Source organism: Ambystoma mexicanum, chromosome 8, assembly GCF_040938575.1.
Source record: "Ambystoma mexicanum isolate Mex_15411 chromosome 8, UKY_AmexF1_1, whole genome shotgun sequence".
Classification (NCBI taxonomy): domain Eukaryota; kingdom Metazoa; phylum Chordata; class Amphibia; order Caudata; family Ambystomatidae; genus Ambystoma; species Ambystoma mexicanum.
Window position 1 is genome coordinate 397,904,121 of NC_090929.1, and position 26,680 is coordinate 397,930,800.

Here is a 26,680-nt window from a genome sequence, read left to right on the forward strand (position 1 = left end):
TAGTGATTTCAGTTTCAGGGAAACACAACAGATCGCTTGCAGGTCTCAAACAGTGGGTCACATGACCTCCTCTGGCGGACCAAGCAAGACAATGGGCCTCATTATGAGTTTGGTGATATCTGGGCGGTAAATCTGCCCAGATACCACCAAATTGTATTACCGTTAGCGACACCTGGCCCTGCAACATTACCGCCAGATTACAAGTGGAGCTGGTAATATAAGCCCCCATTTTCTTTGCGTACAGCTCATAGTGGTAATGCGTTGGTATGTGGTAATACCGCTGCTTCTAACCGCACCGCCCAACTTGTAATGAGGCCCAATGTGCTGAGGACTGCCTCTACAGACACCATAGCTTCAGCTGACGGTGGTTAATGATGCTGTGCTGAAAGGCTGGTGTGCTTACCTGAACAAATTGATGTTGAGCAGACTATGGTCCACTGCCGAGGTGCTAGAGCACATAATTCTGTTGAAAATGTCGGCCATTTGGCTGGCCTTGGTGACATTTCTTTCTTTGGTGTGGACAAGTGTCATCTAATCCTGACGGACAATACAGTGCCATGGGATGCAGTCTTTGCATCCAAAGTATTTCCATCAAAGGTTTTTCTATCAAGGGTTTTCCAATGAAAAAGTGTGCATCAAATGCATATTTTTGTAGGGTAAAGGGTTAATTTTGTTTGGGGTGGCTTTTTAAGGGTTTTAAGGGTAAAAAATGGGGGGGGGGTAGGTGCCCCCCCCCCAAATGCATTTGATACACATTTATTCATAGGAAAAAATGGAATGGAAAACACCCTTGATGGAAAAAATGTGATACAAAGACATGTAACCAGTGCCATGCTTTACCTCAATATGCAAGGTGGTGTGGAGGTTGCACTGTTGACAGCCCATGTTGCCAGACCACAGAATGTGATTGCGGATGTCTTGAGCCGGCAGATGTCAGCCTCCCATTAGTGGGTGTGCAATGTTAGCTGTGCCAGGAAGTTGTGGGCGCAATCTTTGCCCTCTGAGGAACTCATCAGGTGGACTTCTTTGCCTGCAGTGTGATCATGTAGTGTGAGTTGTTCTGCTTGTGGGAGTTTCACCTGTCGGGTTCTCTGAGGGACTCATTGATTGTTGAGTGGAACTTCCCTCTCCTTCATGCATGCCCGCTGATTCCTGTCATTCCACTGTAGAAGTTCAGGTCCATCACAATCCTAATTGCTCTGGATTGAGACCAGAGAACATTGTCCACGGTAGTTCTTGACAAATCCATATGTCCTCCTTTGCGCTTTCTGGTGAGGGTGGGTTTGCGGTCCCTTTTGAGTGGCCTAGATACTACCGAAGCCTCAGAAGTCTCAACCTTCATGTTTAGCTGCTCGGAAGCTGTGGGATTTGTGGGTTTTATCGGATGGCACACTGGACGTGCTCATTCCTGCCAGGACACCTGCCACCAAGTCCATCTATGCCTGCAATGTGTATTCCTCTTCGTATGAAGTCAGGGGACTGGACCATTTGACTTGTCTAACCACTGCTGTTCTGGATTTTCTGCACTTTTTTCCATGGCTCGACCGGCAAAGTGCACTCCAAGTCAAAATAAGCTTTATTTCGGATAATTTTGAAATCGTTCATAGAAGCAGATCACAAGTATACACAAATATATAATTACATCAAAGTCCATCCAAAATGTAAAATACCTTTAAAATACAATCTGAATTTCAGAATCTATAAAAACACATTTATAAAATATCAATCCAACCCAAAGAAACTAATATAATGTATCCAATACTTAATTAGCTCCTTAAACTATATACATGCTTCCTTATACGACGATGGACAACACAGTATGTGATGAATACTGCATAGTCCTCACAGAAACCCTGCTAAAGTCACCTCCAAGTGGCCAGCGGAAGGCAGCCGCTACATGATTCTAACCCTGGGGGTGGTATTAGCCGGGTGGATCACCAGGGATGATAAGGCCACCAAGGGAATAGGATCTCTCATCTTCGGAGGGTGATATTTCCATAATACTGGAATACCTAATGGCTTTTTGTCAGGGTAAGGCAGAATACCTGATGGCATTTTGTCAGAGTAAGGCTTCCCTTCCCAACATTACCCAAATTGTCAGTGGTAAAAACCCTTGTAGTCAACAGGGGAATTATATATGCAAGAATTAGAGAATCACTATCACTACTACTGATAGCTATGATTCTCCCTTAGATATGAACTATAAAACCAAGAACCAATCATTAATTCCTTTTAGAAACCTCCCCAGAGTGAACTAGATAAGGGAAAAATGACACAGAACATTGGGCACATCAAGTTCCATAATGCTCTAGGTACTGGGACGAGGAAGAGGAGCTCAGAGGTGCAGAACTGTAGGGCGCAGTCTAGTGGTTCTGATGACCTACACCTAAGCAGGACTTTTAAATATGTATAGCCCCTTCAGGTGCATGCTATTAGACGAAGTAGACAGCTACAGCAGTGGGAGCAGGAGAAGCACAAAGAAAGTGCTGCCAGAGCCGCCACTGTGTTTCCAGCGGAACGTGGTCCTGTGAGAGTCCTAAAAGGTGGGGCTTTGAAAAGCAGAGATCGTGCAGCGGGAAGCAGTGCTGAGACGAGCTATCCCGTTGGAGAGAGGCTCTCTTAACTCTGTGTCACACTCCGGTGGTTGGCGTTCACCGGAGTACACGAGGAGCAAGCCAGGCTCCCATTTCAGATGGCCCAGGTCACAGGAGTGTGACCGGAGCAGTCGGATGCCCAGGACCTGACGAGAGAAGCAGAAGTTGAAGCAGCAGCGGGTCAAATGGATGCTCAGGGAAAGACCAGCGAGTTGCCCTTTAATAGGTAAGCCCTGGGCACTCCGTGATAGACTTCTGACTGAATGCAATTCCTTTGAATATCAAACTAATGAATTAAAGCATTTTTGGAGTAACGCTTCTATTGAGAGAAACCGAGCGGAGCAGTATTGCGACTACCATTGCCAAAGTAAAGAGGAGGCAATATTTGAACAAGATTTAAGTAATCTACAAAAAGAGAGATTACCTAAAACGGAAAATTACAACCCACATTGCCTAAGCCAACAAAGGCGATTATAAACAAAAGGGAATACAGATTTCCAAAAGAGGGACACCTGAACAAGAGACATTACTGGCAGTTACTTGGTGGTGTAGAAGAAATTAAAACGTGGCAGGAGAGAAGCCCTCCTTGTCGAGATCATCAAGAGGGAGAGGAGTATTACCTGTGTCAAAAAAATCTGTGGAACATGTCATTGTGCAATGTATTCTTATGGAAGAAGTTGTGAACTCCAATGCTGTTGTTGAAAGTTAAAGACTTTCTACAAGAAGTAGTTTTCTTTTGATTAACTTTACACATTAAGGGTATACATGTGGAAAGACTGAAGCAGTGCAAACCTCACCACAGAGTACTTGGTAGGAGTTTTATCGTGGCAGGCGAGTATAGCAGGAAAGGGACTGTTAGTGGTTAATACTGGCAGGTTAGTGGACCAGGAGGAAGACAATTGAAGTACTGCAGTGTGGTAGAAAGTTGTGGTGGAAAGGCAGCGGAAAGACCACTAATGTGTTATTTGCACTGTGCTATATTTTTATCCTGACAAAACCTTACTATTTATGAAGAAGAAATGTGAAAGTGGTTGTTCGTCAAGGGAGGTTATTTTGAATACTGACTAGAAGTGTGAAGATAGTCTTTAGTTTATCAAGCAAGAACTGTGGAACTTTGACAATCATTTTAAAGAGTGATGACTTCTGGTTAGCAGTAAGACATTCAAGGGCCAAGTGGAAGACTTATGGAGTGAAAAGAACTTGTTTTGTGGTTTGGAGCAGAGCTTGTCAATTGAAATTAACTTTCCTGATTTTAACTTTGACCTGGAAAATCCTGAAGTTATCATAGGGATGGGGATCCGACTCTGGTTACAAGGATACATGTTTATAAGTTTATATTGAACATAACCATTTTTGTATTGAGTTTAAACGACCATATGATACTTATGATACTTGTATGATTTCTGTTGTATGTATAATTGTGAGTGACCGATACCTTTTATTAGAGTCTTTCCATTTAATCTTAGTTTAATAGGCATGGCAAATAAGGCGTTTTTTCCACCCCTATTATTAAAGTAAAAAGGCCACTTGTGAGAAAACTCTTATCTACTTGTCCGTCTCGCATTTCTGGCCCTTCACAAATGCTTGCTATGTATTCTATACAAACCTTCCACTCACTTTCCCTTAAATACAATTACTTCCTTATGAATGTTGATAAAGCCCAAGAAACATCTGTGTCCTCTGCCAAGATTAAACATCAAAAAGCTGGGAAACATTGCCTCAAGTTTTGCTTTCTCCGAATCGGGTAGAGTAGAGCTTTTGTAAGTATATAGCTTTCCTCATTGTCTTATACATGTGACCAAAAAAAAGACATGAAAGGGGATTTCAGGTATTACTGGGTAAAACGGGCACACTGTCCAGGCTTTGCTGTCCACATAGCCAAACGACTTGGCCTAGCTTGCATTTAAGACCGAAACCATTAAAACCTATCCTTGTGATGTAATATCCATCTTTTAAGAAAATACTAAGGGTCAAATACACCAGAGGCCATACGGGGTACAACCACTGCTCCAGATAAGATTTCGCAGTGGGAGTATTTTACTCCCTATTTTTCTAAAGTTGGGAGTAAAATGATTTTTCGGGAAGTAAACTGGCATTTCCAATGGGAGTATCTAATAAGCAAGTACAAATATGCTTTAACTGTAAAGCAGTCATGTTTTTGTAATAACCACTTTCTTTTCACCTAGTTATTTATGCACATAAAAAAAGAAAAATGTTGACAACTTTGGATCATGCAGCAATAATAGTTTCTTCTATTGGCACTACTCGTCCTCACATATCCATGGAGCTGTGTGGATGAAAGGCGGGGAATTGGCTTCTGTTTTGGTTGGGAGTATTTTTACTCCCCATTTCTATATTTTTAGGAGTATTTGCTTATTTTTCGAGTATAAACGGGGCCAATACACCACCTATCTCTAGGGCTCGGACGAGATAGTTGTTAATGCCATATGTATTGGTTTGGTCTTTTCTAGAGCTTCCCTCTCTTTGTTAAAAATGCTATGTAACTCAATAATGTGCTATAATGTCTATAAAATGTATGATATTTTACAGCAATGTAACCGAAGCTGAACAACCCTCTTTATACCATTTGCGCCCTGATACCTTCGGGTCTGCCGCGCATTATAAATATTAAAACAAACAAACGTTCTTTTATCCAATATGTTGTCAAAATCAAATGAGCTAGAAACCTGGACTTTAACGTTTCATGTACAGAGTTCACCTATGGAATTGTCACCCCCCTTTTCAATTTTACACAGGTTGGCTATAAGTAGATTTGATAACTTGGCTTTAAGATTTTTCATTATTCTGGCGTGTGGCAGTTTTATCTGATCTTCCAGATAACAAAGCTCCAACTCCTTAATAGCAGCTAAGATTGGTACTGACAAGTAGAGGTGGAGATAACAACCATTTACAAAAGATGTTCTGGGATCTCTATAGCTCACCAGCACAAATCCCCACACTCCCATACTATACAATGCTACCGATCTGGCCTTAGCTTCATAAGCTCAAAGCATCATCTTTAACGGTTGTGTCATGTACAAAGAATTGGTGAATGAAGTGAACACAGCCCTGTCTCATTCCCCTCTTCACTGAGGTAAGTCTAGTTATTCTGCCCTCTTTACTATATGTAACTTCTGCACTATTACTGTCACGAAGGGGCACTAAGATACGAAGGGGCTCACATGAGACCTGCAATTTTACAAAGTATTCCAGAACCATTTTCGATTCACAGAATTAAAGACTGCAGCCAGATCCATAAACGTCACATACAGCCTTTCCTCTTTAACGAATATAGAAATGGCTTCAACTAAATATAAATTCAGATTCTGCAAGTCAGTTCCCATTTCATCCCTAAAACCTAACAGTCATAACCAAAATGTTGTTTCCATCAATTCAACTTGGAAGACTTTCAAGAAGCATCTTACCAAAAATTGTAAAAACATTGTGATAGTAGGGCGAATTGTCTATAATTAACCTGATTTGATGTATTCCCTTTTTGTGGATAGGACACATTATCTCTTTCTTCCAGTTCTCTGGGTAAAGGCTTTTCTTTACAATTGATACTTGAGTACCTGTAATGTGAACATTATACATTGAATCAAAATCCCTAAACCAGATATCCTGTGGCACCACACAATCCGTTTTGGAATTCTTTGGTGGTTAAGAACATGGGATATCAGTTCCCAAATACTTTGGAGTTATTATCTGCTGCTGTCTCTGTCAGTTCTTCCCAGGCTGTATATGTTCAACCTTTCCAGTTTCTGTACTGTTTCCTAACTGACCGGATAGCAACTGCTTTTGAGTGCCTGCAACAGATGTTTTTCCTCATCTTACACTCTTTGTCAAACAAGCCATATGTCGAAGGGCCATTCTCAGGTGTTTTGTGGTGGAAAATGCTTCTCCTAAGTGTTTTAGAAGTACTTCATGATTATCTATAATTTCCCCACGAGTAAGTCCTCTAAACATTTCCCTATTCATATCATATGATCCACTATAACTTGATCGATCATACATTCACCTTAGACGTTGTTACATCGTGTGACACAGAGATTAGTGTTTAATGTGTCTTCAAGGAAAATGGTATTAACTCATCAAATTGACACAGGGGTTACAAAATGTTGGTGATGCATGGTCACCATTTACCCTTAGGATACCTTGATCTTGCATTGAATACCTATGTACTAGCCCTATAATAAAATAATCGATTTTTGAGGATCCGCCGTCACCAATAAATGCCAGTATCCCTGGTGAGCCCAAAATGGCGTTTACCATTGATAGATCGTAAATCTTTTCCTATAATAGTTTATGCACAGACAAACCTGTCAATTCCATTGTATGATCTGTCATTGTTCGCTCAAGAATACTACTGTTCTCATCTTGATTATTATCTATAATGACTTCTGAAAGCCCTGTTCCCAATTTTCGATTTAGGTTACCACCAACAAGATAAATGGATGTAAATCTGCAGATTCTTCCATAACCTAATCAATGACATTAGGTCAATTATTCTGAAATCTCTTTCTATTTGTTCTAATGAGGCCTGTAACAATTCACCAGTCATAATGATGTGTCCTTTCGTTTTTAATTCCAAAAGTTATATTGTGACACTGTTCAGATTTATTCCGTTTAGTACTCTGAAGAGGTACTTGCCACCGTTTCATTCTTCATGAGGGTGTAAGCAGGCCTTGTTATTTACCACCCCCACTGTTATGCAGTTTTTGAGGGGATTGGGTAACCGGTTTCCCCCAAGCCCTTTTGTTTGGTGAGATTCTAATCTTGCGTTAACCTTTCTAATGGCAACAAATTCATTTGAGCACCTTCATTCTTACTCTTTGAGGCTGCTCACCCTTAAGGTGATTTTCTTGGTTGCCATCATTTCACTAGGTTGGGGAGTGAACTCCATGCTCCTTCTGTGATACCCTCTATACCTTGTCTTGTATAAGGTGAAAATGAATTTGATGGCGATGCCACCCTCTGACAAACTGGCCTGTCGCCTGCTCCAAAGGCAATACAGGCTCTCCATCCACACCAAGAGAAGAGCCCACATCCAGGCTTGTGTCTCCGGTGCATCCAACAAAGCGGCTGAACTCTTTAAATTCTGCGGCGAACTAGCCAACCCATCCGCAGTATCCTCCTCACGTCTTCCCTCCCAGACCCTCTGCAAAGCACATGCCACTCACTTCACCACAAAAACTAAGGACATCCTGAGCACCCTTGATCCCCCTCCACTTTCCCTATCCCCCCTGCCTCCTACAGCCCCCTCCTCCCTCTGCCCTTCTCTCCTCCTTCTCTCCTATCACACCTGAAGAGGTCACTAGATTTGTCCGCTCCATGAAGTTCTACTCCAAACAGGTTTCCCTCTGCTTCTGTAGAACCATTAAGGACAATATTGGCTCTCTGGTCCCTGCACTTGCTGGCAACCACTGCTTTGCGACTGGGTCTTTCCCCTCCTCTCTCCTCTCTTGTGTGCCCCCTCCTCCCTTGTGTGCCTCCTCCTGAAAAAAAACTATTCTGCAGACTCGTCTTGTCCAGCCAACTACTGCCCCATATCCATCACCGCCTTCTTTGGTAAACGCTTGGAGAAGTTGGTCTTTTCGCCAACTGACCCAGCACACTGAACTTGTGGGTTGCCTACACGACCATCAATATGGATTCCAAGCATCAAGAAGCACGGAAACTGCTCTTCTGAACACCTGCAAGGAACTGCTTGCATCTCTTGACTCCAACTCTCTAGCTGTTTTCATTCTACTCAATCTCTCATCTGCATTTGATACGGTCAACCACTCCATCATCATAAAACGGCTCCACGATACACTAGATATCTTGGAGCCGGCACTGGACTGGCTGACCTCTTTTCTCAGTGACCGTCCGTCCCAGGTCATTCTGGGTTCTTTCTCCTCCCGTTCCTCTAGATCTCCACCTGCAGCGTCCCCCAGGGCTCCAGCCTTTCTCCTTGGCCCTTTAACAACTATCTTGCCCCGCTTGCACACCTAATTTCCACCTTCTCACCAATTGTCCAGTGTTATGCAGATCAAGCACAACTCTTCTTCAAACTTCCCTCCGATCCTATTCTCACTTCATCTCTCATTCCTGACTGTCTGCCATCCAGTGCTGGTGTACTTCCAAAGACTGAGATCCTTCCTATTGGGGACTCTCGCTTTCTCTTAATCACTTTGGCCATCTTCTATGGGCTCTCGCTCTTCGCCTTCATCTAACTCCAGAAACCTTGAAGTCATCTTCGACTCGTCTCTCTCCTTGATCCCTCACATTCCGGACCTTGCCAAGAAGTTCCACTTTCAACTCCGCCTCCTCAAAGGAATTCTTCCTTTCCTCACTTACCCCCAGAAGTGCAATGTCTCTATAGCTCTGGTTCTCTCTAGGCTAGACTATTGCACTAGCCTTTTCCTTAATCTGCCCTCTTCCTCTCTACAAGCCCTCCAGCTAATCAAGATTAAGACTGCAAGACTTATCCCTGGCCTCAAACCCAAGGACTGTATCTCTCCAGCGATAAAAATTCTCCAATGGTTCCCGGTTGCTACAAGGATCAAATTCAGATCCCTCTGCATCATCCACAAGGCTGCCTGGGGCCACGCTATCTGCAACTTGCTCTCACTAACTACTCTTCCTCCAGATCTTTAAGTTCCTCCGGCACCAACTCTCGGTGTGTTAAACGCTTCACTAAACAGCAAGCTGGTGGCTGATCTCTTTCCTCAGCAGGCTCCTTCCCATGGAACAGCCCCCCCTTCCTCTTCATCTTGAGCCAGATTTTAAATTCTGGAAGCTCCTAATGATTCTCCTTTTCACCTCCTCCTTCCCTTCCTCCCTACACTGCTAACCTCACCGCTGCTGCGATTGGTGACCAGGGCCCTTATGTGTCCTGCTGGGTCCTGGCCTACCATACCCAATCGCCTAGAGCCTCCACCCCTCCCAGAACTTTGCCTTGGTACCCACTGCCTGTGCCACCACAGTCCTGCACTTATCTATTTATTGATGGTTGACCACGCCACCTAGGCACTTACAGCTGCTCACTCCTAGCACTTCCCACTTGATACACCTAGCACTTACGCCCTACTCCCCCACCCACAAATGCACAATAAATAAATAAATACTCTAGACTGGTATACTGAAAAATGTATACTCTCATGCAAAATTACATACTAAGTAAACCGAAGTGAAAATCAGTTCCACAGCAAGAACACACATAGTAACAACAATGTAGGTATAGAAGCAGTAACAAGGTCTTGGTGTAGAGCCTTCCCATTCTTTAGTTAATGTACGGCCCATACCCTGAGCCAACCTCTGTACATTATAATGCTAAGGGTTATGGAGGAAAAGGGATTCAATTCAGAATCCACAATGCCAGTACATGAATCGCCACAGTATTCAGCACCACCTCTAGTAAACGGTAGTACACATGACCTACAGGTTAATCATACACCCATACCGTACCACATAGAGAGAGGGGGAAGGAATTAGACTGTGCAAACAATGCCCAGACGGCCACCAAATGTTAGGCAAAATGAGTCCAACAGCACTGGATCTATACAGATCCCAGTTCACTTCTGAAATAAAATAGTCACAGTAACCACAATGGTTAATTTGCCCCATTGTCACCTATGGGAATAGACTGAAATGCAGCGATTTATTACATTCACTTATATAATAAATCCCATGTAAGTGCTAAAAGTCCAATCTTTGGTGAGACGCTTCAAGGAACTTCAGAGGACGGATGAAAAATGTCTGTTCGGGTAGGTACCATTTTCATTCACGTAGTTTGCTCCATAGGAAACCAGGTGGAAAGTCCAGATAAAGCTAGGTAAGTATCCGTTCTTTCCCACCAGTGCAGCCAAAGAAACAACCAGCACCAGAGAGGACCCCCAAGAAGAGCTCCAGTTGCTGGTTCGAGACCCCAGCTGTAGTAGGGGGATGGTGACTGAGTGTGATTATAACTAATGTAAATCAATGATACAAAGCCCCACTACTCCAGGACCCAAGGAACCCCTGATGATGACTTCAAGGAATAATCCAGGGCCTCATGGCCTACAGACGAGCTCTCATGGAGCCAGTTATTGTGAATTTTTCCTGGGAATATTGAGCAGCTCTAGAAGCAACTGGGAGAAAGGTCAAAGGAACCAGAAAACAATAAAGTTCCCAATGTGGCAACTCCCGTCCCCTGCACACTATCAATGGCTCAACAATTTTGAGTCCAGGTAATTTGGTGCTACTTTGTGTATTTGTTTCACTATACTCTTCCATCTTTATACTCACATCAATAAGCAATTCTTGAAGACGCCAACCAGAAACTAGAGTCATATAAGAGAGATATTGAACAATGTAAAATTAGGAAATTTTGTAAAGATACCCTAGATTATGCACGTGATATTGTATATTGTTGGCAAGAATATTACAACAACTTAAGACCTCCAAGAACCCCTGCAAGACCACCCAGAAAACCTGGTACAACCAGCAACACAGACAGCTCTGACGTAGCAAGCAGTGAATGTGACAACACAAGCATTATTGCCATTGGGAATCAACCACCAGCAAGAGAGGGTGAGACACCGGTAAATCCCTCCACTTCCACAGTGCCAACAGTGGAACCTCCTCCTTTTTTTAGAAGGAGGCGATAAAACTGCAGAGGGAAAAAGAAAGCCCAGGAGAAAAAAACAAATAAAGGATTCTTTCATTTTCAATATTTCATCAAAACACTTGACAAAAGCACAGGAGGACACATTGAATCTAGGTATCTCCTTCATTTCTGCTAACTATACTTGTATTTTGAGGAAGAAGTTAATCTTTTTAAACTCATTCGTAAAATGAAACTTAAAGTCTTCTTCGACACCAGAACCCACTGTACAACGGAAAAAACTTGAGTTTCTGGAAATAAAAAATAAGAGTACATTTCACCCTCAAAGCAATTCATCTATTTAAGTTAAAAACCACCAAAGAATTAAGACGCGTGAATTATAGTACCTCAAACAAAATTAACATCAGGAGACATCAATTGACATCAATTGAAATGAATTAAAGAACTATCTGAGGACAATACGATTACACTCAAACTGGCAGATAATGGTGGGGCTTTGGTGATGATGGACACTGACATGCATAATGAAGGATGCCTTAAATTACTACGTGATGAAGGAACATACAAGGTGCTAGACAATGATCTGACTATGGCCATAAAAGAAGTCATAAAGAAAACAATTGACAAAGCCTCAGATTAAAAATGGATATCTGATCACACAAGCAAATTTCTTAACACAAAATTCCCAGTTATTCCAGTACTCTGCGCACTACCTAAGGTGCATAGAAACATGAACGATCCTCCATTCAGACCCATAGTGGTGGGTACCGAGAGCATACTCCATCCGTTGGCTATTTATCTGGATAGAGCCTTGCAACCATTTGTACAGAGGACTACTACATATCTGAAAGATACCTCACATTTCTTGCGACTACTCAATGAAATTGAGAACAATGAACCAAAACTCATACTATTCACATTGGATGTCAATAGTTTATACACCTCTATCCCCCATGCGGAATGAATTGCAGCATTAGAATGGTTTTTTCTCCAACACGATGATATTTCTATACACAAAGAATTTGCAATTGAGCTTATTAATATCATTTTGTACAATAATTATTTTCGATTCAACAGCAAATATTATCTACAGATCTCTGGGACTTCAACGAGCACCTCGGTAGCACCGGCCTATGCGAACATTTTCATGTTCCATTTTGAAACGACTCACATTTTGGACAAAGAACCATGGAAAACGAAACAGATTTTTCGGAAACGCTTTATTGATGATATCTTCATTATCTGGCATGGATCTCAAGAAGAATTACAACAATTTTTCAGTAATCTGAACAGCTGTCATGAAAAGATACAGTTCACCTTAGAAATCGGCAATCCTAACATTAATTTTTTAGATGTCAACATCTCGAGAGTTGGTAACAACTTTACCACAGAAATGTATAGGAAAACCACAGATGCTAATGCCACCTTACACTTTTCGAGCTTCCGCCCTGCTCACCTTAAACAGAACTTAACCTATAGCCAATGCTTGCGGGCCAAAAGGATAACCTCTGATACAAACCAATTGGCAATTGAATTGGAGAACATGAAAGGAAGATTCATGAAAAGATGATTCCCTGAACAGACAATGAATGCGGCCATAGAACGGATGGAACCACTGAAAAGGGAAGACCTTTTAAAAGAAAATCTAAAAAACGACAACACAAGATAGATACACACCCTGAAATACTCAAGTCACAGTTTTCAAATCAAAAAAATTATTTAAGAAAACCTGGGACCTAATCAAACCGGATGCCAATCTCAAGAAATTATTCTCTGAACCACCAATGTTAGCCTACAAAAGAGGTTGAAACCTTAGAGACTCGTTGATTAAGGCAGAAAAAAGCAAAGAACATCAAATGTTTCTTTCCAAACAAAAACATGGCACGTTTGCATGCTTGAATTGTCATCATTGCTCCAATATTTTGAAAGGAGATCATATCTGCCACCCTAATAGTGGAAAGAAAATTCAATTTAAAGATTAGCAACCTGCATGAGTAAAAATGTGATTTACTCTCTAAAATGCCCTTGTGGTAAATATTACTTTGGAAAAACCTCAAAGAAAATTTAAAGAATGTCTAACGGAGCATAAATCTAATATCAGAACAAGCAATGTCAAATCTCCCGTTTATAGACACTTTCATGAAAACAGACACAATATCTCAACTTCGATGGGTCATTTTGGAAGTGATCCATCTACTTCTGTCAAACACCTTGATTAGTACAAAGGGATTGGGGTATCAATCCCCTCTCCCGAACCACAGGAGCCGAAATGATCAACCCTCCCACTGCGGTTGGCACGGATGCCTGAATTGTATTTACAAAGGTAACCACGTGGCAGCCAATGGGGGGGGAGACGGAGTTAGGGAAAGGGGATGGAATGGGAAAGGAAGGGAAGAAAACATGCACATATCTACCTATAAGTTTTATACAAAACTTTATCACCTTAGAACTATACTACTGGACCTGCCCTCCTATAACCAAAACTACACTCTATTCCTGACCTCCTATAGAACTAAATACCCAAGAATACTGTATTAGTTGACACATAAATCCACATGCCACATATAGGTTAGTCTCTGGCACATAACGGGTACAAATAATCTTCAAAAAACAAAGTGGATCCACTTCGTTAGGAAAGGCGCTTCTCAGTTAGCCCCAATAAATGGTTGCTGTTTGTTGAATAAATACTCATAGTATCAGAAATCTCAGTTAAATGAGTTAAGACAGAAAATGTTTAATGCACATTTCTGAACTGTTGGATGAAAATCTTCTTAGTAAATAACACATCGAAAATTGCCCCTAATACTATGGTGTTAGTGCCAATGCATTTCGGTGAAAACCTTCATCAGGGCAGTATTATAGCACAACATGATATATTTCTTATCAGTTCTATTAACAATGATTAAAACAATTAAATTGACAATGATCGCAAAATGCATTTAAATGTATTAAATGAAAGACACATACCCATTCGTGAAAACACATCCGTATGGGAATTTAGAAGAAAAAAGAGAGGCAATTCAATTAGTATTCTACGTTACGAAAAGATGCGTGAGTTGTTCGTCAAGCTTGCAAGAACTGCATACCTTAATTGAGTTACTGAACGCCCGGTTGGCCTCGTCACATGATGGCGAAACGTAAAAATCTGAAACAAATCATAGTTTAAGAACCAGGGAGATTCCCTCCACGATTCACACTAACATATAGATACTGGGGAGTATCAGAACTTACCTATCGACTTGTTGGACTATTCGACCGCAAGTGCAGCATTCAGCGCACTGGCGGTGTGGGTAATTGTGTATTTAAGGGTAACCATGGAGACGGAGCGAGGCGTCGTGGTCACAGTGGAGCACGTACGCCTCGCGCCCCACCCACTGGCGGAAGCCCTGGGGCGGGGGTGTCTCCATGGTGACAGGAAGCTTTGCGATTGCAGCATTCTTAGAAAAAAAGCGCAGATACACCAGAGGGTGCGTTCATGTGCCAGGTATGTAGTATTAGGAGTGCAATAACCGTGTTCGCGGGGAAGCTCCTATGGCACTCTGTCTCGTTCTGACATTGGCGTACAAGTAATGTAACCAAGTTAAATGAGAATGTCTATGACGTGCATGGTTACGTCCAATCATTCAGGTATTGACGGAAAATTAATTAGAAATTAAATAAATGAGAGGTGGAGGTATAGGATGGAACATGAACGCCTAAATTGATTAGTTACTGCAGTTCTGTGAAATATATAGTGGTAACAAAAATGGCACGCAGAATATACGTCCATGGTGGTAAATGGGAAATATCTACACATTAAATGTGTATACTTACTCAAATACGTGTGGGTAATACTGAACAAATAATAAAAAATAATGAAACAGAAAAAAGGAATTATTAAACAGTAAAACAAGAAAAAAATTAAGTAGCAGCACAGTAAGTCCATATACATAAGATTATGGCTGTCAAGCCCATTTATCACGACAGTGTTAAGGAACTACGACCTGATCCTGCTTGAAAAATATTTGTTGATTTAGTCCCAATACTTTACAGAAAGCACATATAATTAATCTCTTCATTAAGCCCTCTCGGTGTGAGGGAGCTAAGACGGTCAATCCAAAAGGTCTCTCTTTGGTCCATCTTTCTTTGGAGGTTCTCATGAATGTCTCTTTTCGTGATCACTTCCAAAATTAGAAACCGGATCTGGGCTAAGTTATGTTTTTTCTCATCCCAATGTCTTGCTACTGCTGAATTGCCGTTGTGATTCCTTATGCAAGATCGATGTTCATTCCATCTAGCCTTTGCTGTTCTAATAGTTTGGCCCACATAATATTGACCGCATGGGCATTTGATGGCATAAATAACATTTTGGGAGTCACATGTTGCAAAACTCTTAAGTTTAATTGTCTCCCCTGTGTAGGGATGCTTCACTGTTTCTCCTTTTATGACATAGCCACAATTACTACAATTCAAACACGGGAATGTACCGATCTTTGTTGTGAATTTCCTTTTTAAAGGTGGTTTTGTTTGAACCAGTCTATCCTTTAAATTCTGGCTCCGCTGATATGCAAATGTGGGAATTTCCTTAAACAAGTGTTCGACTCGTTGATCACATAGAAGGGTATTCCAGTGTTTCTTGATGATGCACTTAATGCGATTGCTCTGGCGTGAATATTTGGATACGTAGACCAGCGGTGGAGCTTGCTTTTGTTTCGTGTTGACCTAACGGGTACAAAACACTGATCCTTTGTTCTTAGCATCTGACAGTAACATAAATGGCAAGCTTGATGGCACAAAACAAAAGGGGTATTCCCTTAGATGAGTAAACAAACACACATGGCCTCCTGGGCAAGCATAAGCAACACATAACATATAAATTGTGTTAAGGCCAACTCTCCTTGACTGTATCTGAATGTTATTTTCCTGTTGAGATTATGGCACAGTTCAGTAACTCAGAACTCTCCCCTACGGGAATGAAAAACGAAATTAAAAATGTCTGTGTGTTTCCATGTCTCACATGCACTTCAATATCACAAAGCAAACTAAATATAATGCCACTTATCTCAGTGTCCAGAGGCCTCTGAAGGCCATCCGGATTAGTGAAGATGATGCAGAGGTTCAACCCGGCTGTCTGTCTCACCGCTGCCGCCCGGGAACATAAAGCTGCTAGAGCGGCTGCCCAAGCTCACCGCCGGCGGCCCGGGAACACATGCTTTCCTACACGCAACTGCAGGATTAATAGTGTGGGAACCGCAACATGATTCTTCCAGCAGTCCTCCGGCTCTCCTCGTAACGCTTCAAAACGCCGCTGCCGCCCGTGCCGTCCAAACATTAATTATCTGCACCAGGGGCCGGGCGGTTGGCAGTTAAGAAGGCACTTGATTTCTGCCAGCTGGTCAGATGCGTGCACACCCTCTTGAACTACATGATGAACCACTGCCTGCTGGGAAGGGTAGTTCAAGCCCTTATCCTCCCTCTCTGTTTGCCTAAACCTTTAATCCTGACAACTAACTAGAGGCGGTGATCTTGCTAAACACCTCTCTCAGAAAGAATTATACTGGATTCATACATTGGATTCATTAGCCCCACTTGGACTCAATGTGGATTTTTATATGGGTCCTTTTCTTTAAACTTACCCTGACTAAAAACCAGATAAGCCGTAGGAGTGAGGAATTCACTAGCAGGTATGTAAATCTTTGAGATGGGCAGTCATTTAATGTGATCCACACATCCACGTGTTTTAAAACCTTTTTTGGCAACAATATGTATTGGCGCAGACTGTAATGTTGAAATATCAGAATGTGAACTCCTGAAGAGACAGGTTGTTATGAATCTGGCAAATGTATGTAATACCTTAGAATGGTCTAATACTTGACTGATACTTGTGACATATATGAAAACTATTCATGAATTGTATGCCCTGATATAGGAGTAAGTACAGGTTAATATCCAATTGATGATTTCAAGGTTCTAATTACTTAGTGTTCTTTTCATTGTTAGTAGGATATACAATGGGTTCCACCTTTCCCACTACACTCTGACAGATTAGGTTATTTGTCAAATTTCTAGGACCTGTAAACACCACGAACTCTATACAACTAGAGAACCATGATACTCAAAACTCAGGTTGTAATAGATCTTTTAGTATTACCTGAACCACCTTATATAATAGATCCGCAACGTAAACAAATTCGTAGTTACTATACAAACTTTTTTTCACAATATGATGTCTCGGCGCGCTTGCGTGCGATGACGTCACTTTATTTACATTGTGACCACGAATTCTACACAACTCGAGAACCATGTTATTTAATATCTAATATTTAAAATACAGGCCGTATTAGATCTCAGAAAAACCTTAAGCTCCTTATTGATTAGATCCACAATGTAAACAAATCTGCGGTCACTATACAAGCTTTTCTCCAAGTTATGACGTTGCGGCGCGCAATGACGTCACACTATTTACATCATGGCGTCGGAACGTGCAATTGCGCTATGACGTCATCAATACAGGTCACAATATATGGCAGCCATTTTGCACACCATACTCATCCGAAATCCTTTCTCGGATGGGAACATGTGGATGTTCCTGGTCAACCCCACGAAAAACTCTAGTCTGGTAAGTTTTTTTGGGATGGTGCTCCTTAGCACTCCCTTTCTTTATCTTTTTAGGGAAAAACTTTTCTGTTTACCCTTCTAATTGGGATACGCCTTATCTTTAGGTTTTTTCTATAACAAAGAATACCACAAGACAGCTTTTTGTGGCGGTTCAAATGCATGTGAAGCTGAATACATCCATCTAACCCAGAGGGACTTGGGACTATTGTCAAGTCTACACTTCACTATTTCAGTTCACCTCTCTTGGTAAGTTCTTTTACCACACCTTAGAATTTCTTGTTTCTATATCAATCACCAATTGTTTGATTTGATACAATACCTGAATTTCCCACACAAGAACATTGATTGTATCAGTCTATCTGATATGCACTTAATTATATACAAAATTGCTTATTGATGTAAGTATAACGATGGGAGGATATAGTGAAACAAATACACAAAGTATCACCAAATTACCTGGACTCAAAATGTTTTTAGCCATTGATTGTGTGCAGGGGACGGGAGTTCCCACATTGGGAACTTAATTGTTTTCTGATTCATATTATACAACCCATATGCCAGGGTTGGTTATCATCTCCTCTGCACCTTAAGCTTATTTAATATTCTGCTAAAAATCACCACAACATCGGAATCTACAATTTATTGGAGAGTATCAGAGGAGTGCAGGTTGATTTTTCATTTCCTTAGAAAGGTCAAAGGAGCCAGGGTATAGCTAATATGGCTAAACCAAGTTCTCTGCTGCAGATCCCATCTTCACATCCTTCCCCAGCAATTCAGCTAAGAATCTGGGGAATGCATAGGGTCACCCACTGGTATAACATTCACTCGGGGCTGGCCTAAGGCAGCCCTCAAGTGACATAAGGAGATCACAGAAAGACCTTTGTAGCCATCCTGTCAGACTGACAATGGAAACTGCCATAAACACTGCCCCCACCCCTAACCCCACACATGCTGTGATGTGATTTGGGTTTTCTGAAGGACGTAAACATGTCAAAGCCAACTTGGATCACACTAGAGGGTGCAGTATTGGGCTCAGAGTGAGCCAATGTCAACAAAATGGCCATTTTAGGTCTAATGTATGGTCCGCATAGACAAAAGTATGGCCCTAAACAAAATTGCAGGTAGAGGGGCTTAAGAAATATATCAGTACCCCAATGGCTACCACATTGGTGCAATGGCCTACTAATGTGGATAGAATCCCCTGGGTCCAACATGTAAAGTGTAAAAAGTCACACCACAACCCTGGAAGCCATACGTGCTACTAGGGTAGCACATCACAAAAAGGGTTGCAGTGGCATGGGGATGTCACTAGAAGTTTCTCTGGTCACAAAAGTAAAGTCAACAAAGCAGTGAAGCCAGCAAAAAGAAAGCAATACGTTTAGAGGACCCACAAAGTGGGTTGAAACGGTCCCCAAAAATTTAAATATGCCCTTACTCCCCACCCTTTTCCCTCACTGCCAGCCACTCCCAGCATCCCCAGCCCCATTTCCCTTCTCTACCACATTCCCCTCTCATGGACTCTTCCCTTCACCCTCCCTTGTGCTCTTGCCCTCTTAAACCCTGTTGTCCCTCTTTTTCTTTACCATTGGCCCGTCCACTTTCCTTGACGTATGCCCTTCCACCCCTGTTTTCTAAAAAAATGATTCATTTGTTATTGCTGAATTTTCTATATGTTTCAATTTTGCATATAGCCACCATTTCTAGTGAGTGCCCTTTCAATAAACTCGTTGAGGAGCTTTCTTTATACTTTTTCTCTCTCATATTGTTGGTGACAAAAATGCTTCAGGATTCTAGAAGTGAAAAGTATCTTTGATAAGAGGTAAGTAACTTTGTGTGTCAGCCATTTTGGATTCCCTTAGTACCACTTTCTGGAAGCAAGCTAAATTTGTTGATACCTTCCCCCTGCATTGAGATGTATAACTTGCACTTGCTCTCAAAAGTTGGAAATGGGAACAGCCCAGACGAGAGAGTAACGAAATGTCATAGCACAGATAATAAAAACTGCGTTACTATTGGGCAGAACCCCCTTATCAACACATTTTATTTTTCATATAGCGCTTTGATCTAAAGCGCTTTACATAGGACATATTTACATAATTACAAACACTAACCCACCATAGCAGTGTCTGCTTTTGCCATGGTAATTTGAAGTACGCTGCTCAATTTTAGAAATGAGACTTTGAAGTGCATTGGGCAAATACATACCCGTGCTGGGGCGCAGGATGTGAGAGGAAGGGGCTTGGGAATTTATCCTCTGGCCACACAAACTATGAAATTGTTAATGCATAGTTTCATTTTTGTTGCTAAGTGAATGAAGATCCTACATAGCACAAGACTGTCAACCAAATTTCTTTTGGCCAAGGATTTCAAGAGTTGGAAGTACGAATAACCTTGAACCCGAACCACCTACCTTGTGAATCCCTACCTGCTGTCATATCCTCAGTCTCAACCCATTTTCCTCTCCCAGTCGGATGTGAATGACTGTGTCCCTCTTCTCAAATCCCTCTGTCCCTTTTGCTGTCTATCATTCTCCCCCGATCATTATCTGGAATGTAGCCTTCTGGTTTAACACTAAATGATTCTGACCTCTGCATTCTCTTACTTTCTCTTTCCCCCTCTGCTACCCCCATACACCCCTATCCCAGACGGGTTCTGGAATACGACCCTTGAGCTTAGCTGTGAATAGCTCTCAACTCAGAAGTGATTATATGTGAATCTACATTGGTTTTGCCTTAAGTTTGTGTTTTTACTGATTATTTATGTACACTGCATTACGTGTTTTGTTAATCATAGTTTTAAATGTTAAATTTAATTTAGCTAAAAAAACAGACTGAATATGAAGATTTGATTTATACCTACAAATGGGAACATCATTCAGTTTTCACAGAATCAGAAAAGAAGCCAGAAAGGTGAGTTATTTTTTTTTCATTTACAATAAACTGCCTGACTTTGCTTTGTCAAACATATTGGTAAATATACTTTTTTTTAAAACTTGATTCATAAGACGGTCAGAACATCGAGCACACCGCAATTCTGATCAACACATTACATGTACATGTTACATTCTTGTATAGAGGTGTTCGGATTCATTTACAATACAACACAGCCCCTAAGAGTCATTTGGGGACTGAAGTGTTCAATTACACGCAGGAAGACGTGATTTATGGGCAAGCTGTTTATTTACATTAACAGCTAAGTGAAAGTCAATCGGCCCCACCGACCGTGGAAAGCAACTGACATGAGACCATTTGAATCTCGCATTCAGAACATACATCTTTATGTTCTATTCACCCTTCCATCACGGGAGCTCGCGAAAGGTCCCGTGATGAAATGATGAAAGGACATTACACATCTCCCCTCCTTAGTCTTTTGCTGTTTATGGAACATAGTCTAGTAGTCTTCTTCTACATCTCCCTTCCTTAGTCTCTTGCCATTCATGAAATACAGTCTGTTAGGCTTCTTCTGTATCCCCAGTAATATCAAACAAAATCCTTCATGTGGTTTGGTTTGCGGATCACTCTTCCTGTTCTTGACATATGCAGAGGATCTGGTTTAGATGTTGGCAAGGACATTTTTGACATTTCATTTCTTTTCGACCTAGATCTCACATGCTGAACATTCCTTATCATGCTTTCATTGTCACCCCTACTGAGTTGTTCCTTGTGTTCCATTTCACCAGTATTTACATCCTTACTGGACTCCATCACACATACTCTCTCCATATTCCAAACTCTGCCATCTTGCACTCTCACCGCATGTCTAAAAACCTCAATCACACTCACTGGTCTGGACCATTTGCAAGGTCCATCTCTTAGTACAGGGGGTAGTTTAATTCTTACCAGACCCCCCACTCTGGGAACCTTGTTTCTTTTCCTCTTGCTCATTAAACTATCGTGAGCTACCTTGTTCCTAAATTGGATTTTCCTAATGTTCTCTACCGCCTCTCCAAAATCTTTTCTTACTATGGTCTCCCTCTCCAACCAAGATGGTGTCAATTTGGTGTTTGCTCTGCGCCCTCTACTTAACTCAAAAGGTGATAGACCAGTAGTACTATGGGGAGTAAAACGGTGAGCAATTATTTTCCTTTTCACTGCTTCTTCCCAGTTGAGCCCATTTGACCAAGCCCACCGAATAGCATCCTTGAGCACCTTATTGAATCTCTCAACCACCCCATTGGTTTGTGGGTGATATATTGCACTAGTTTTGTGCACAATGGAATTATTGGTACAGAACATTTCCATCTCTTTTGACCTGAATTGGGCACCATTATCAGTTAATATGCTTCTTGGGAAACCTTCTCTAGTGCATATCTCTGACAAAAAATCTATCACTATTTTAGCACTCATATGAGGTTTGATTAGAACTTCTACCCATCTGGTCAGAAGGTCAATGACCACCAAGCAAAACTGTTGTTTACCATCACAATGAATAGGCCCTAGTATGTCCATGCCTACTTCATCCCATACTTTCCCTGGAATATTCGTTATCACCATAGGGTAATTCTCACTCACACACGCCCTGTCACTCTGATTACAAAGGATACATTCTCTGATGGTTCTCTCGATTTGTAGGTCACATCCTGGCCACCAGAAATCATCACGTATTCTCTGTTTAGTCTTCACAATTCCTTGATGACCTTCGTGGCCCAGATCGATGATTCTTTGTCTTAAACTTGTAGGTGGAATTATCCGATCTCCTCTCATAATTCTGTCACTCGCTACGTTGAGTTCATCTGCAACTCTCCAGTATTCGATGAGACCGGACTCTTCAAACATAACTCTCTTTAAACTTCCATTGTTTCGTATAATTTGTTTCAACTGTATTATACTATCATCTTGTCTTTCCGCTTCTTCCCACTCAGTTTTGGATATGGAAAACGCTTCGACGTTCAAAACAACCTCAGGATTGTCTTCACTTTCATTATCTACTTCAGAATTGTTGGTAAACCGCGACAGACAATCAGCAGCACGATTCTTCACTCCTGGTACATATCGTACTGTACAGTTGTACTCCTGCAGAAGTACTACCCATCTTTTAATTCTGTTAGATACATTGTCCAAACCTTTATTCATAATGACATGTATCAATGGTTTGTGGTCAGTGCGAATCTCCACTTCCACTCCCCAGATGAAATTCCTAAACTTTTCTGTTGCCCACTTGATGGCCAGTATTTCCTTTTCTATTGCAGCATACGACCTTTCTGCACCCTTTAACAATCTGGATGCAAATGCTATAAGAACTTCTTTTCCTTCAACTTCTTGCGTGACAACAGCTCCTAACCCTAGGTTGCTTGCATCTGTTGTTATTATAGTCTTCCTCCCACTCTTGAAATTCTTCAGTGATGGTGCTCTGTTTAATTCTGATTTGATATTTTCAAATTCTTCTTCGCACTCCCTGTTCCATTCAAATGACTTCTTATTTAGGAGTTCACGTAGCGGAACAGTATGTATGGCAAAATCCTTTATAAACTTAGAATAGTACTCTGCCATTCCAATGAACGTACGCACGCCCTCCTTTGACTCTGGTCTTGGCATGTTCATTATGGCATCCGCAAGTTGTTTCCTTGGTTTTATGCCGCTAGCAGATATGGTATGTCCTAGATATTCGATCTCGCTACGATTTATATTACATTTATCTCTACTAAGGGTCATACCTGCTTCATATAACTTCTTGTATACATGTTGTAATCTTTCATTATGCACTTTCTGATTGACAGCGTGTACTAGTATGTCATCTTGAAAACAAATAATTCCTTCGTCACCTTCAAATAGTTTGTGCATGATTCTCTGAAACACTGAAGCAGCTGACACCAACCCAAATGGCAATCTTCGGTATTGATACAGCCCATCAGGCGTGATAAAGGCTGTCATTTTCTTAGAATCCCTATGAAGTTTAACTTGATGGTATGCTGATGTTAGATCCAGAGTGGAAAAATACTTCGAGGGTCCAATAGTGGATACAATCTCTTGAATATTGGGGAGTGGATGTCTGTCCGGGATCACGCACTTATTTAATTCTCTCATGTCTATGCATATTCTCAATTTTCCAGATTTTTTTCTTAATACAACTAATGGCGAGACCCATTCACTGGCATCTATTCTCTCGATGATTTTCTGATCCTCCTATAACTTAATTTCCTTTCTTACTTCTTCTCTCATTGAAAGTGGAATGTTGCGTAACTTCTGCGCAACAGGAACATGTCCTGGCTTCATTTTGATCTCATGAACAAATCCACGCAGACATCCGATTTCTTTCCTGAAAATTTCTTTCATCATATCAGCTTCCTTGGTGACTTCTTTGTTTCCCTGAAGTTTTCCAGCGTTACTTTCAACCGCATATACAGACTCATCCGACGCAGCATCCAACTTCACTTTGAGTTTACATTGATGAGTCCAACTTAACAAGGGCGTTCTCCCCTTCTTTGTTATGTATATTTTCCCATTTGCTTTCCTCTCCTTGAATTTGAGTGCTCCCCAAAACCATCCAATGACATCTATTTTAACTTCGCCATATGCTCTGGGATTTATGTCTGATTCATGCAGGTATTCATGTTTCTTCCTGTCCCAGAAATTTTGTGGTATCAAGGTATATTTTGCACCTGAATCAATCATCATGTGCATGTTGGTTCCATCAACACAAACTACGGCCTTGGGACTCTCAATTTCTTGTTCATTTTCTTCGTCCGTCACGACAAACACACATTCTTCTTCACCTTCATCACTATTTTCATCGCTTCCTATCCAGTTAGTGGAAGTGTTTTGCCTTCTGCAACATCGTGCGTAATGCCCCTTGCCTTTGCATTTCCCACATATAATTTTCAGAGCAGGACATTCTGGGTTATCCGCCCAATGATCCATGCTATCACATCTAAAACATCTCCCTGTGTTCTTTCTTCTGGGGTCGTCTCCATGTCTGTGCGGACTTTTCTTTCTCACATCACTGTTATAATTTCTGGAGCTTGGTTTTTTTCTTTTATCATTCCACGGTAATCTCCCGTTTCTTTCTGATTTGTATCTCCTGTTGGAATTTCCTGAAATTTGGCCAATGGGTTCATTCTCTTTACCTGTAGTAAGTGCATTATGCTTCTCTTTTGAAATGTCATGTTTAATATCAGTATTTTGCATCCTGCTTTCTAATTCCTTAACACATTTCTCAGTGTGCTCCACTTCCTTAGCCACACGCAAAACTGTGTCCAAGTTGGGGTCGTCCTCAGCCCATAATCTTTCTCTTACTTTGCTACTCCTACACTCCAGCATGAATTGATCTCTCAACCTCTCGTCCAACTGAGTATTGAAATTGCATGTCTTGGCTAGCTTTCTCAAACTAGTGATGTACTGTTCTATGCTCTCACCCTCTCCTTGAGTTCTTTTTCCAAATTTATAACGTTCCAAAATAGTGCTCAGTTTCTTTTCATAATGTTTCCCCATCTTCTTCACCGACCGCTCATATTCATTTAAGTCATTATCTTCATCAGAAAGTAATTCTGGTAGATCTTCGAATTTTTCCTGCCCCGCCGGGCCTAAACAATGCATTAAAAGAGATTTCCTCCTCTCCACGCTGCAATTCTGACCACATACAACGCCAGCGTAATGTTCAAATGATTTAATCCATCTTTTCCATGGAATAGTTGGTTCACCAACATCCGAAAGGAAAAACATTGGCGGTGGTACACTATTGAAAGACATGCTGACCACTCAGTATATGTGTCACAAATTGAAAAGTGTTGACCAAAATATGTGAAATCTGGTCTCCTTACAGGAAGTTGCTGCAGTGCATTAATGTATCACATTAATTCTCTGTTTCCATTGTACTGCACACTGTGTAGAGAATATGGGTGGAGGGCTTGAAATGGTTAATTATCAGCCAAACAATATGACATACTGCAATGTTAAATTGCAATTTTTAACGCTTATAAGTTCAATGTACCTCCTCTTTGCATGTGATTGCGCCTTTATACTGAGGATTACGGTAGATGGAAGACTTGTGACAGACAGAAAATAAACACTTCTATTCTGTGCAATACGGTAATCCTAGCAGCACAGGCCAAAAGGCGTGTCCGGACGGCATATACATTAAAGGTAAACACAAGCAGGATTAAAGAAAACCACTCACATAATTGACCTTGACTGGCCGTCGCTGGAAGTCGAGTGGAGCGGAGCGGCCACAGCTTTTATGACAGCTGCAGGGCCAGCTCACGCAATCATCACGGCTGGCAAACCGAGCATAGAAGATGGTAAACAATTCAGGATAAGATGAAAGCCTGGGGCACACAAAGGGGCGGTGGGGCCTGAAGATCCTCATCGCCACTTGAAGTGTTCAATTACACGCAGGAAGACGTGATTTATAGGCAAGCTGTTTATTTACATTAACAGCTAAGTGAAAGTCAATCGGCCCCACCGACCGTGGAAAGCAACTGACATGAGACCATTTGAATCTCGCATTCAGAACATACATCTTTATGTTCTATTCACCCTTCCATCACGGGAGCTCGCGAAAGGTCCCGTGATGAAATGATGAAAGGACATTACAGGGACACAAGCTCAAATTTGGCAAGAAATGATCTGAATGGTGACCGCCTCGTGGGGGAAACAGTTTGGATAAAGCCTTCTTCACATTCATTTACATATATCATGTCCTTAATGCAGCAGGTCAGAGTAGTTGCAGTTTTAGATTTCCAGCATTTGAGTATGTTTCTTTTTGCCACAGCGCAGGCCACATTGAACCACCTGCATGTTTTTATGGGGGCCTTCCCAATGTCTCCAAGTAGGTATTTAATAGGAGCAAGTGGAATGGGGATGTCCAGGATGTCATTCACAGTATTGGGCACTTCCCCCCCAGAATTCAAGTATCAGAGGGCGTGCCCAATACATATGGAAAGAGTCTGCATGTTCGGCCGGGCACG

At 41.5% G+C, this 26,680-nt stretch overlaps 1 protein-coding gene across 5 annotated transcripts in view; it reads left to right on the plus strand.

Annotated features, from left to right (window-relative positions):
* CDK5RAP2 (CDK5 regulatory subunit associated protein 2) overlaps positions 1-26,680 on the plus strand; it is a 2,172,192-nt gene that overhangs the window by 747,966 nt on the left and 1,397,546 nt on the right. For all 5 annotated transcript variants that reach the window (XM_069609888.1, XM_069609889.1, XM_069609892.1 and 2 more), the window contains one exon: positions 20,596-20,687. In XM_069609888.1, the coding sequence (XP_069465989.1) occupies positions 20,596-20,687 (92 nt within the window). The remainder of the gene's footprint in view (positions 1-20,595; positions 20,688-26,680) is intronic.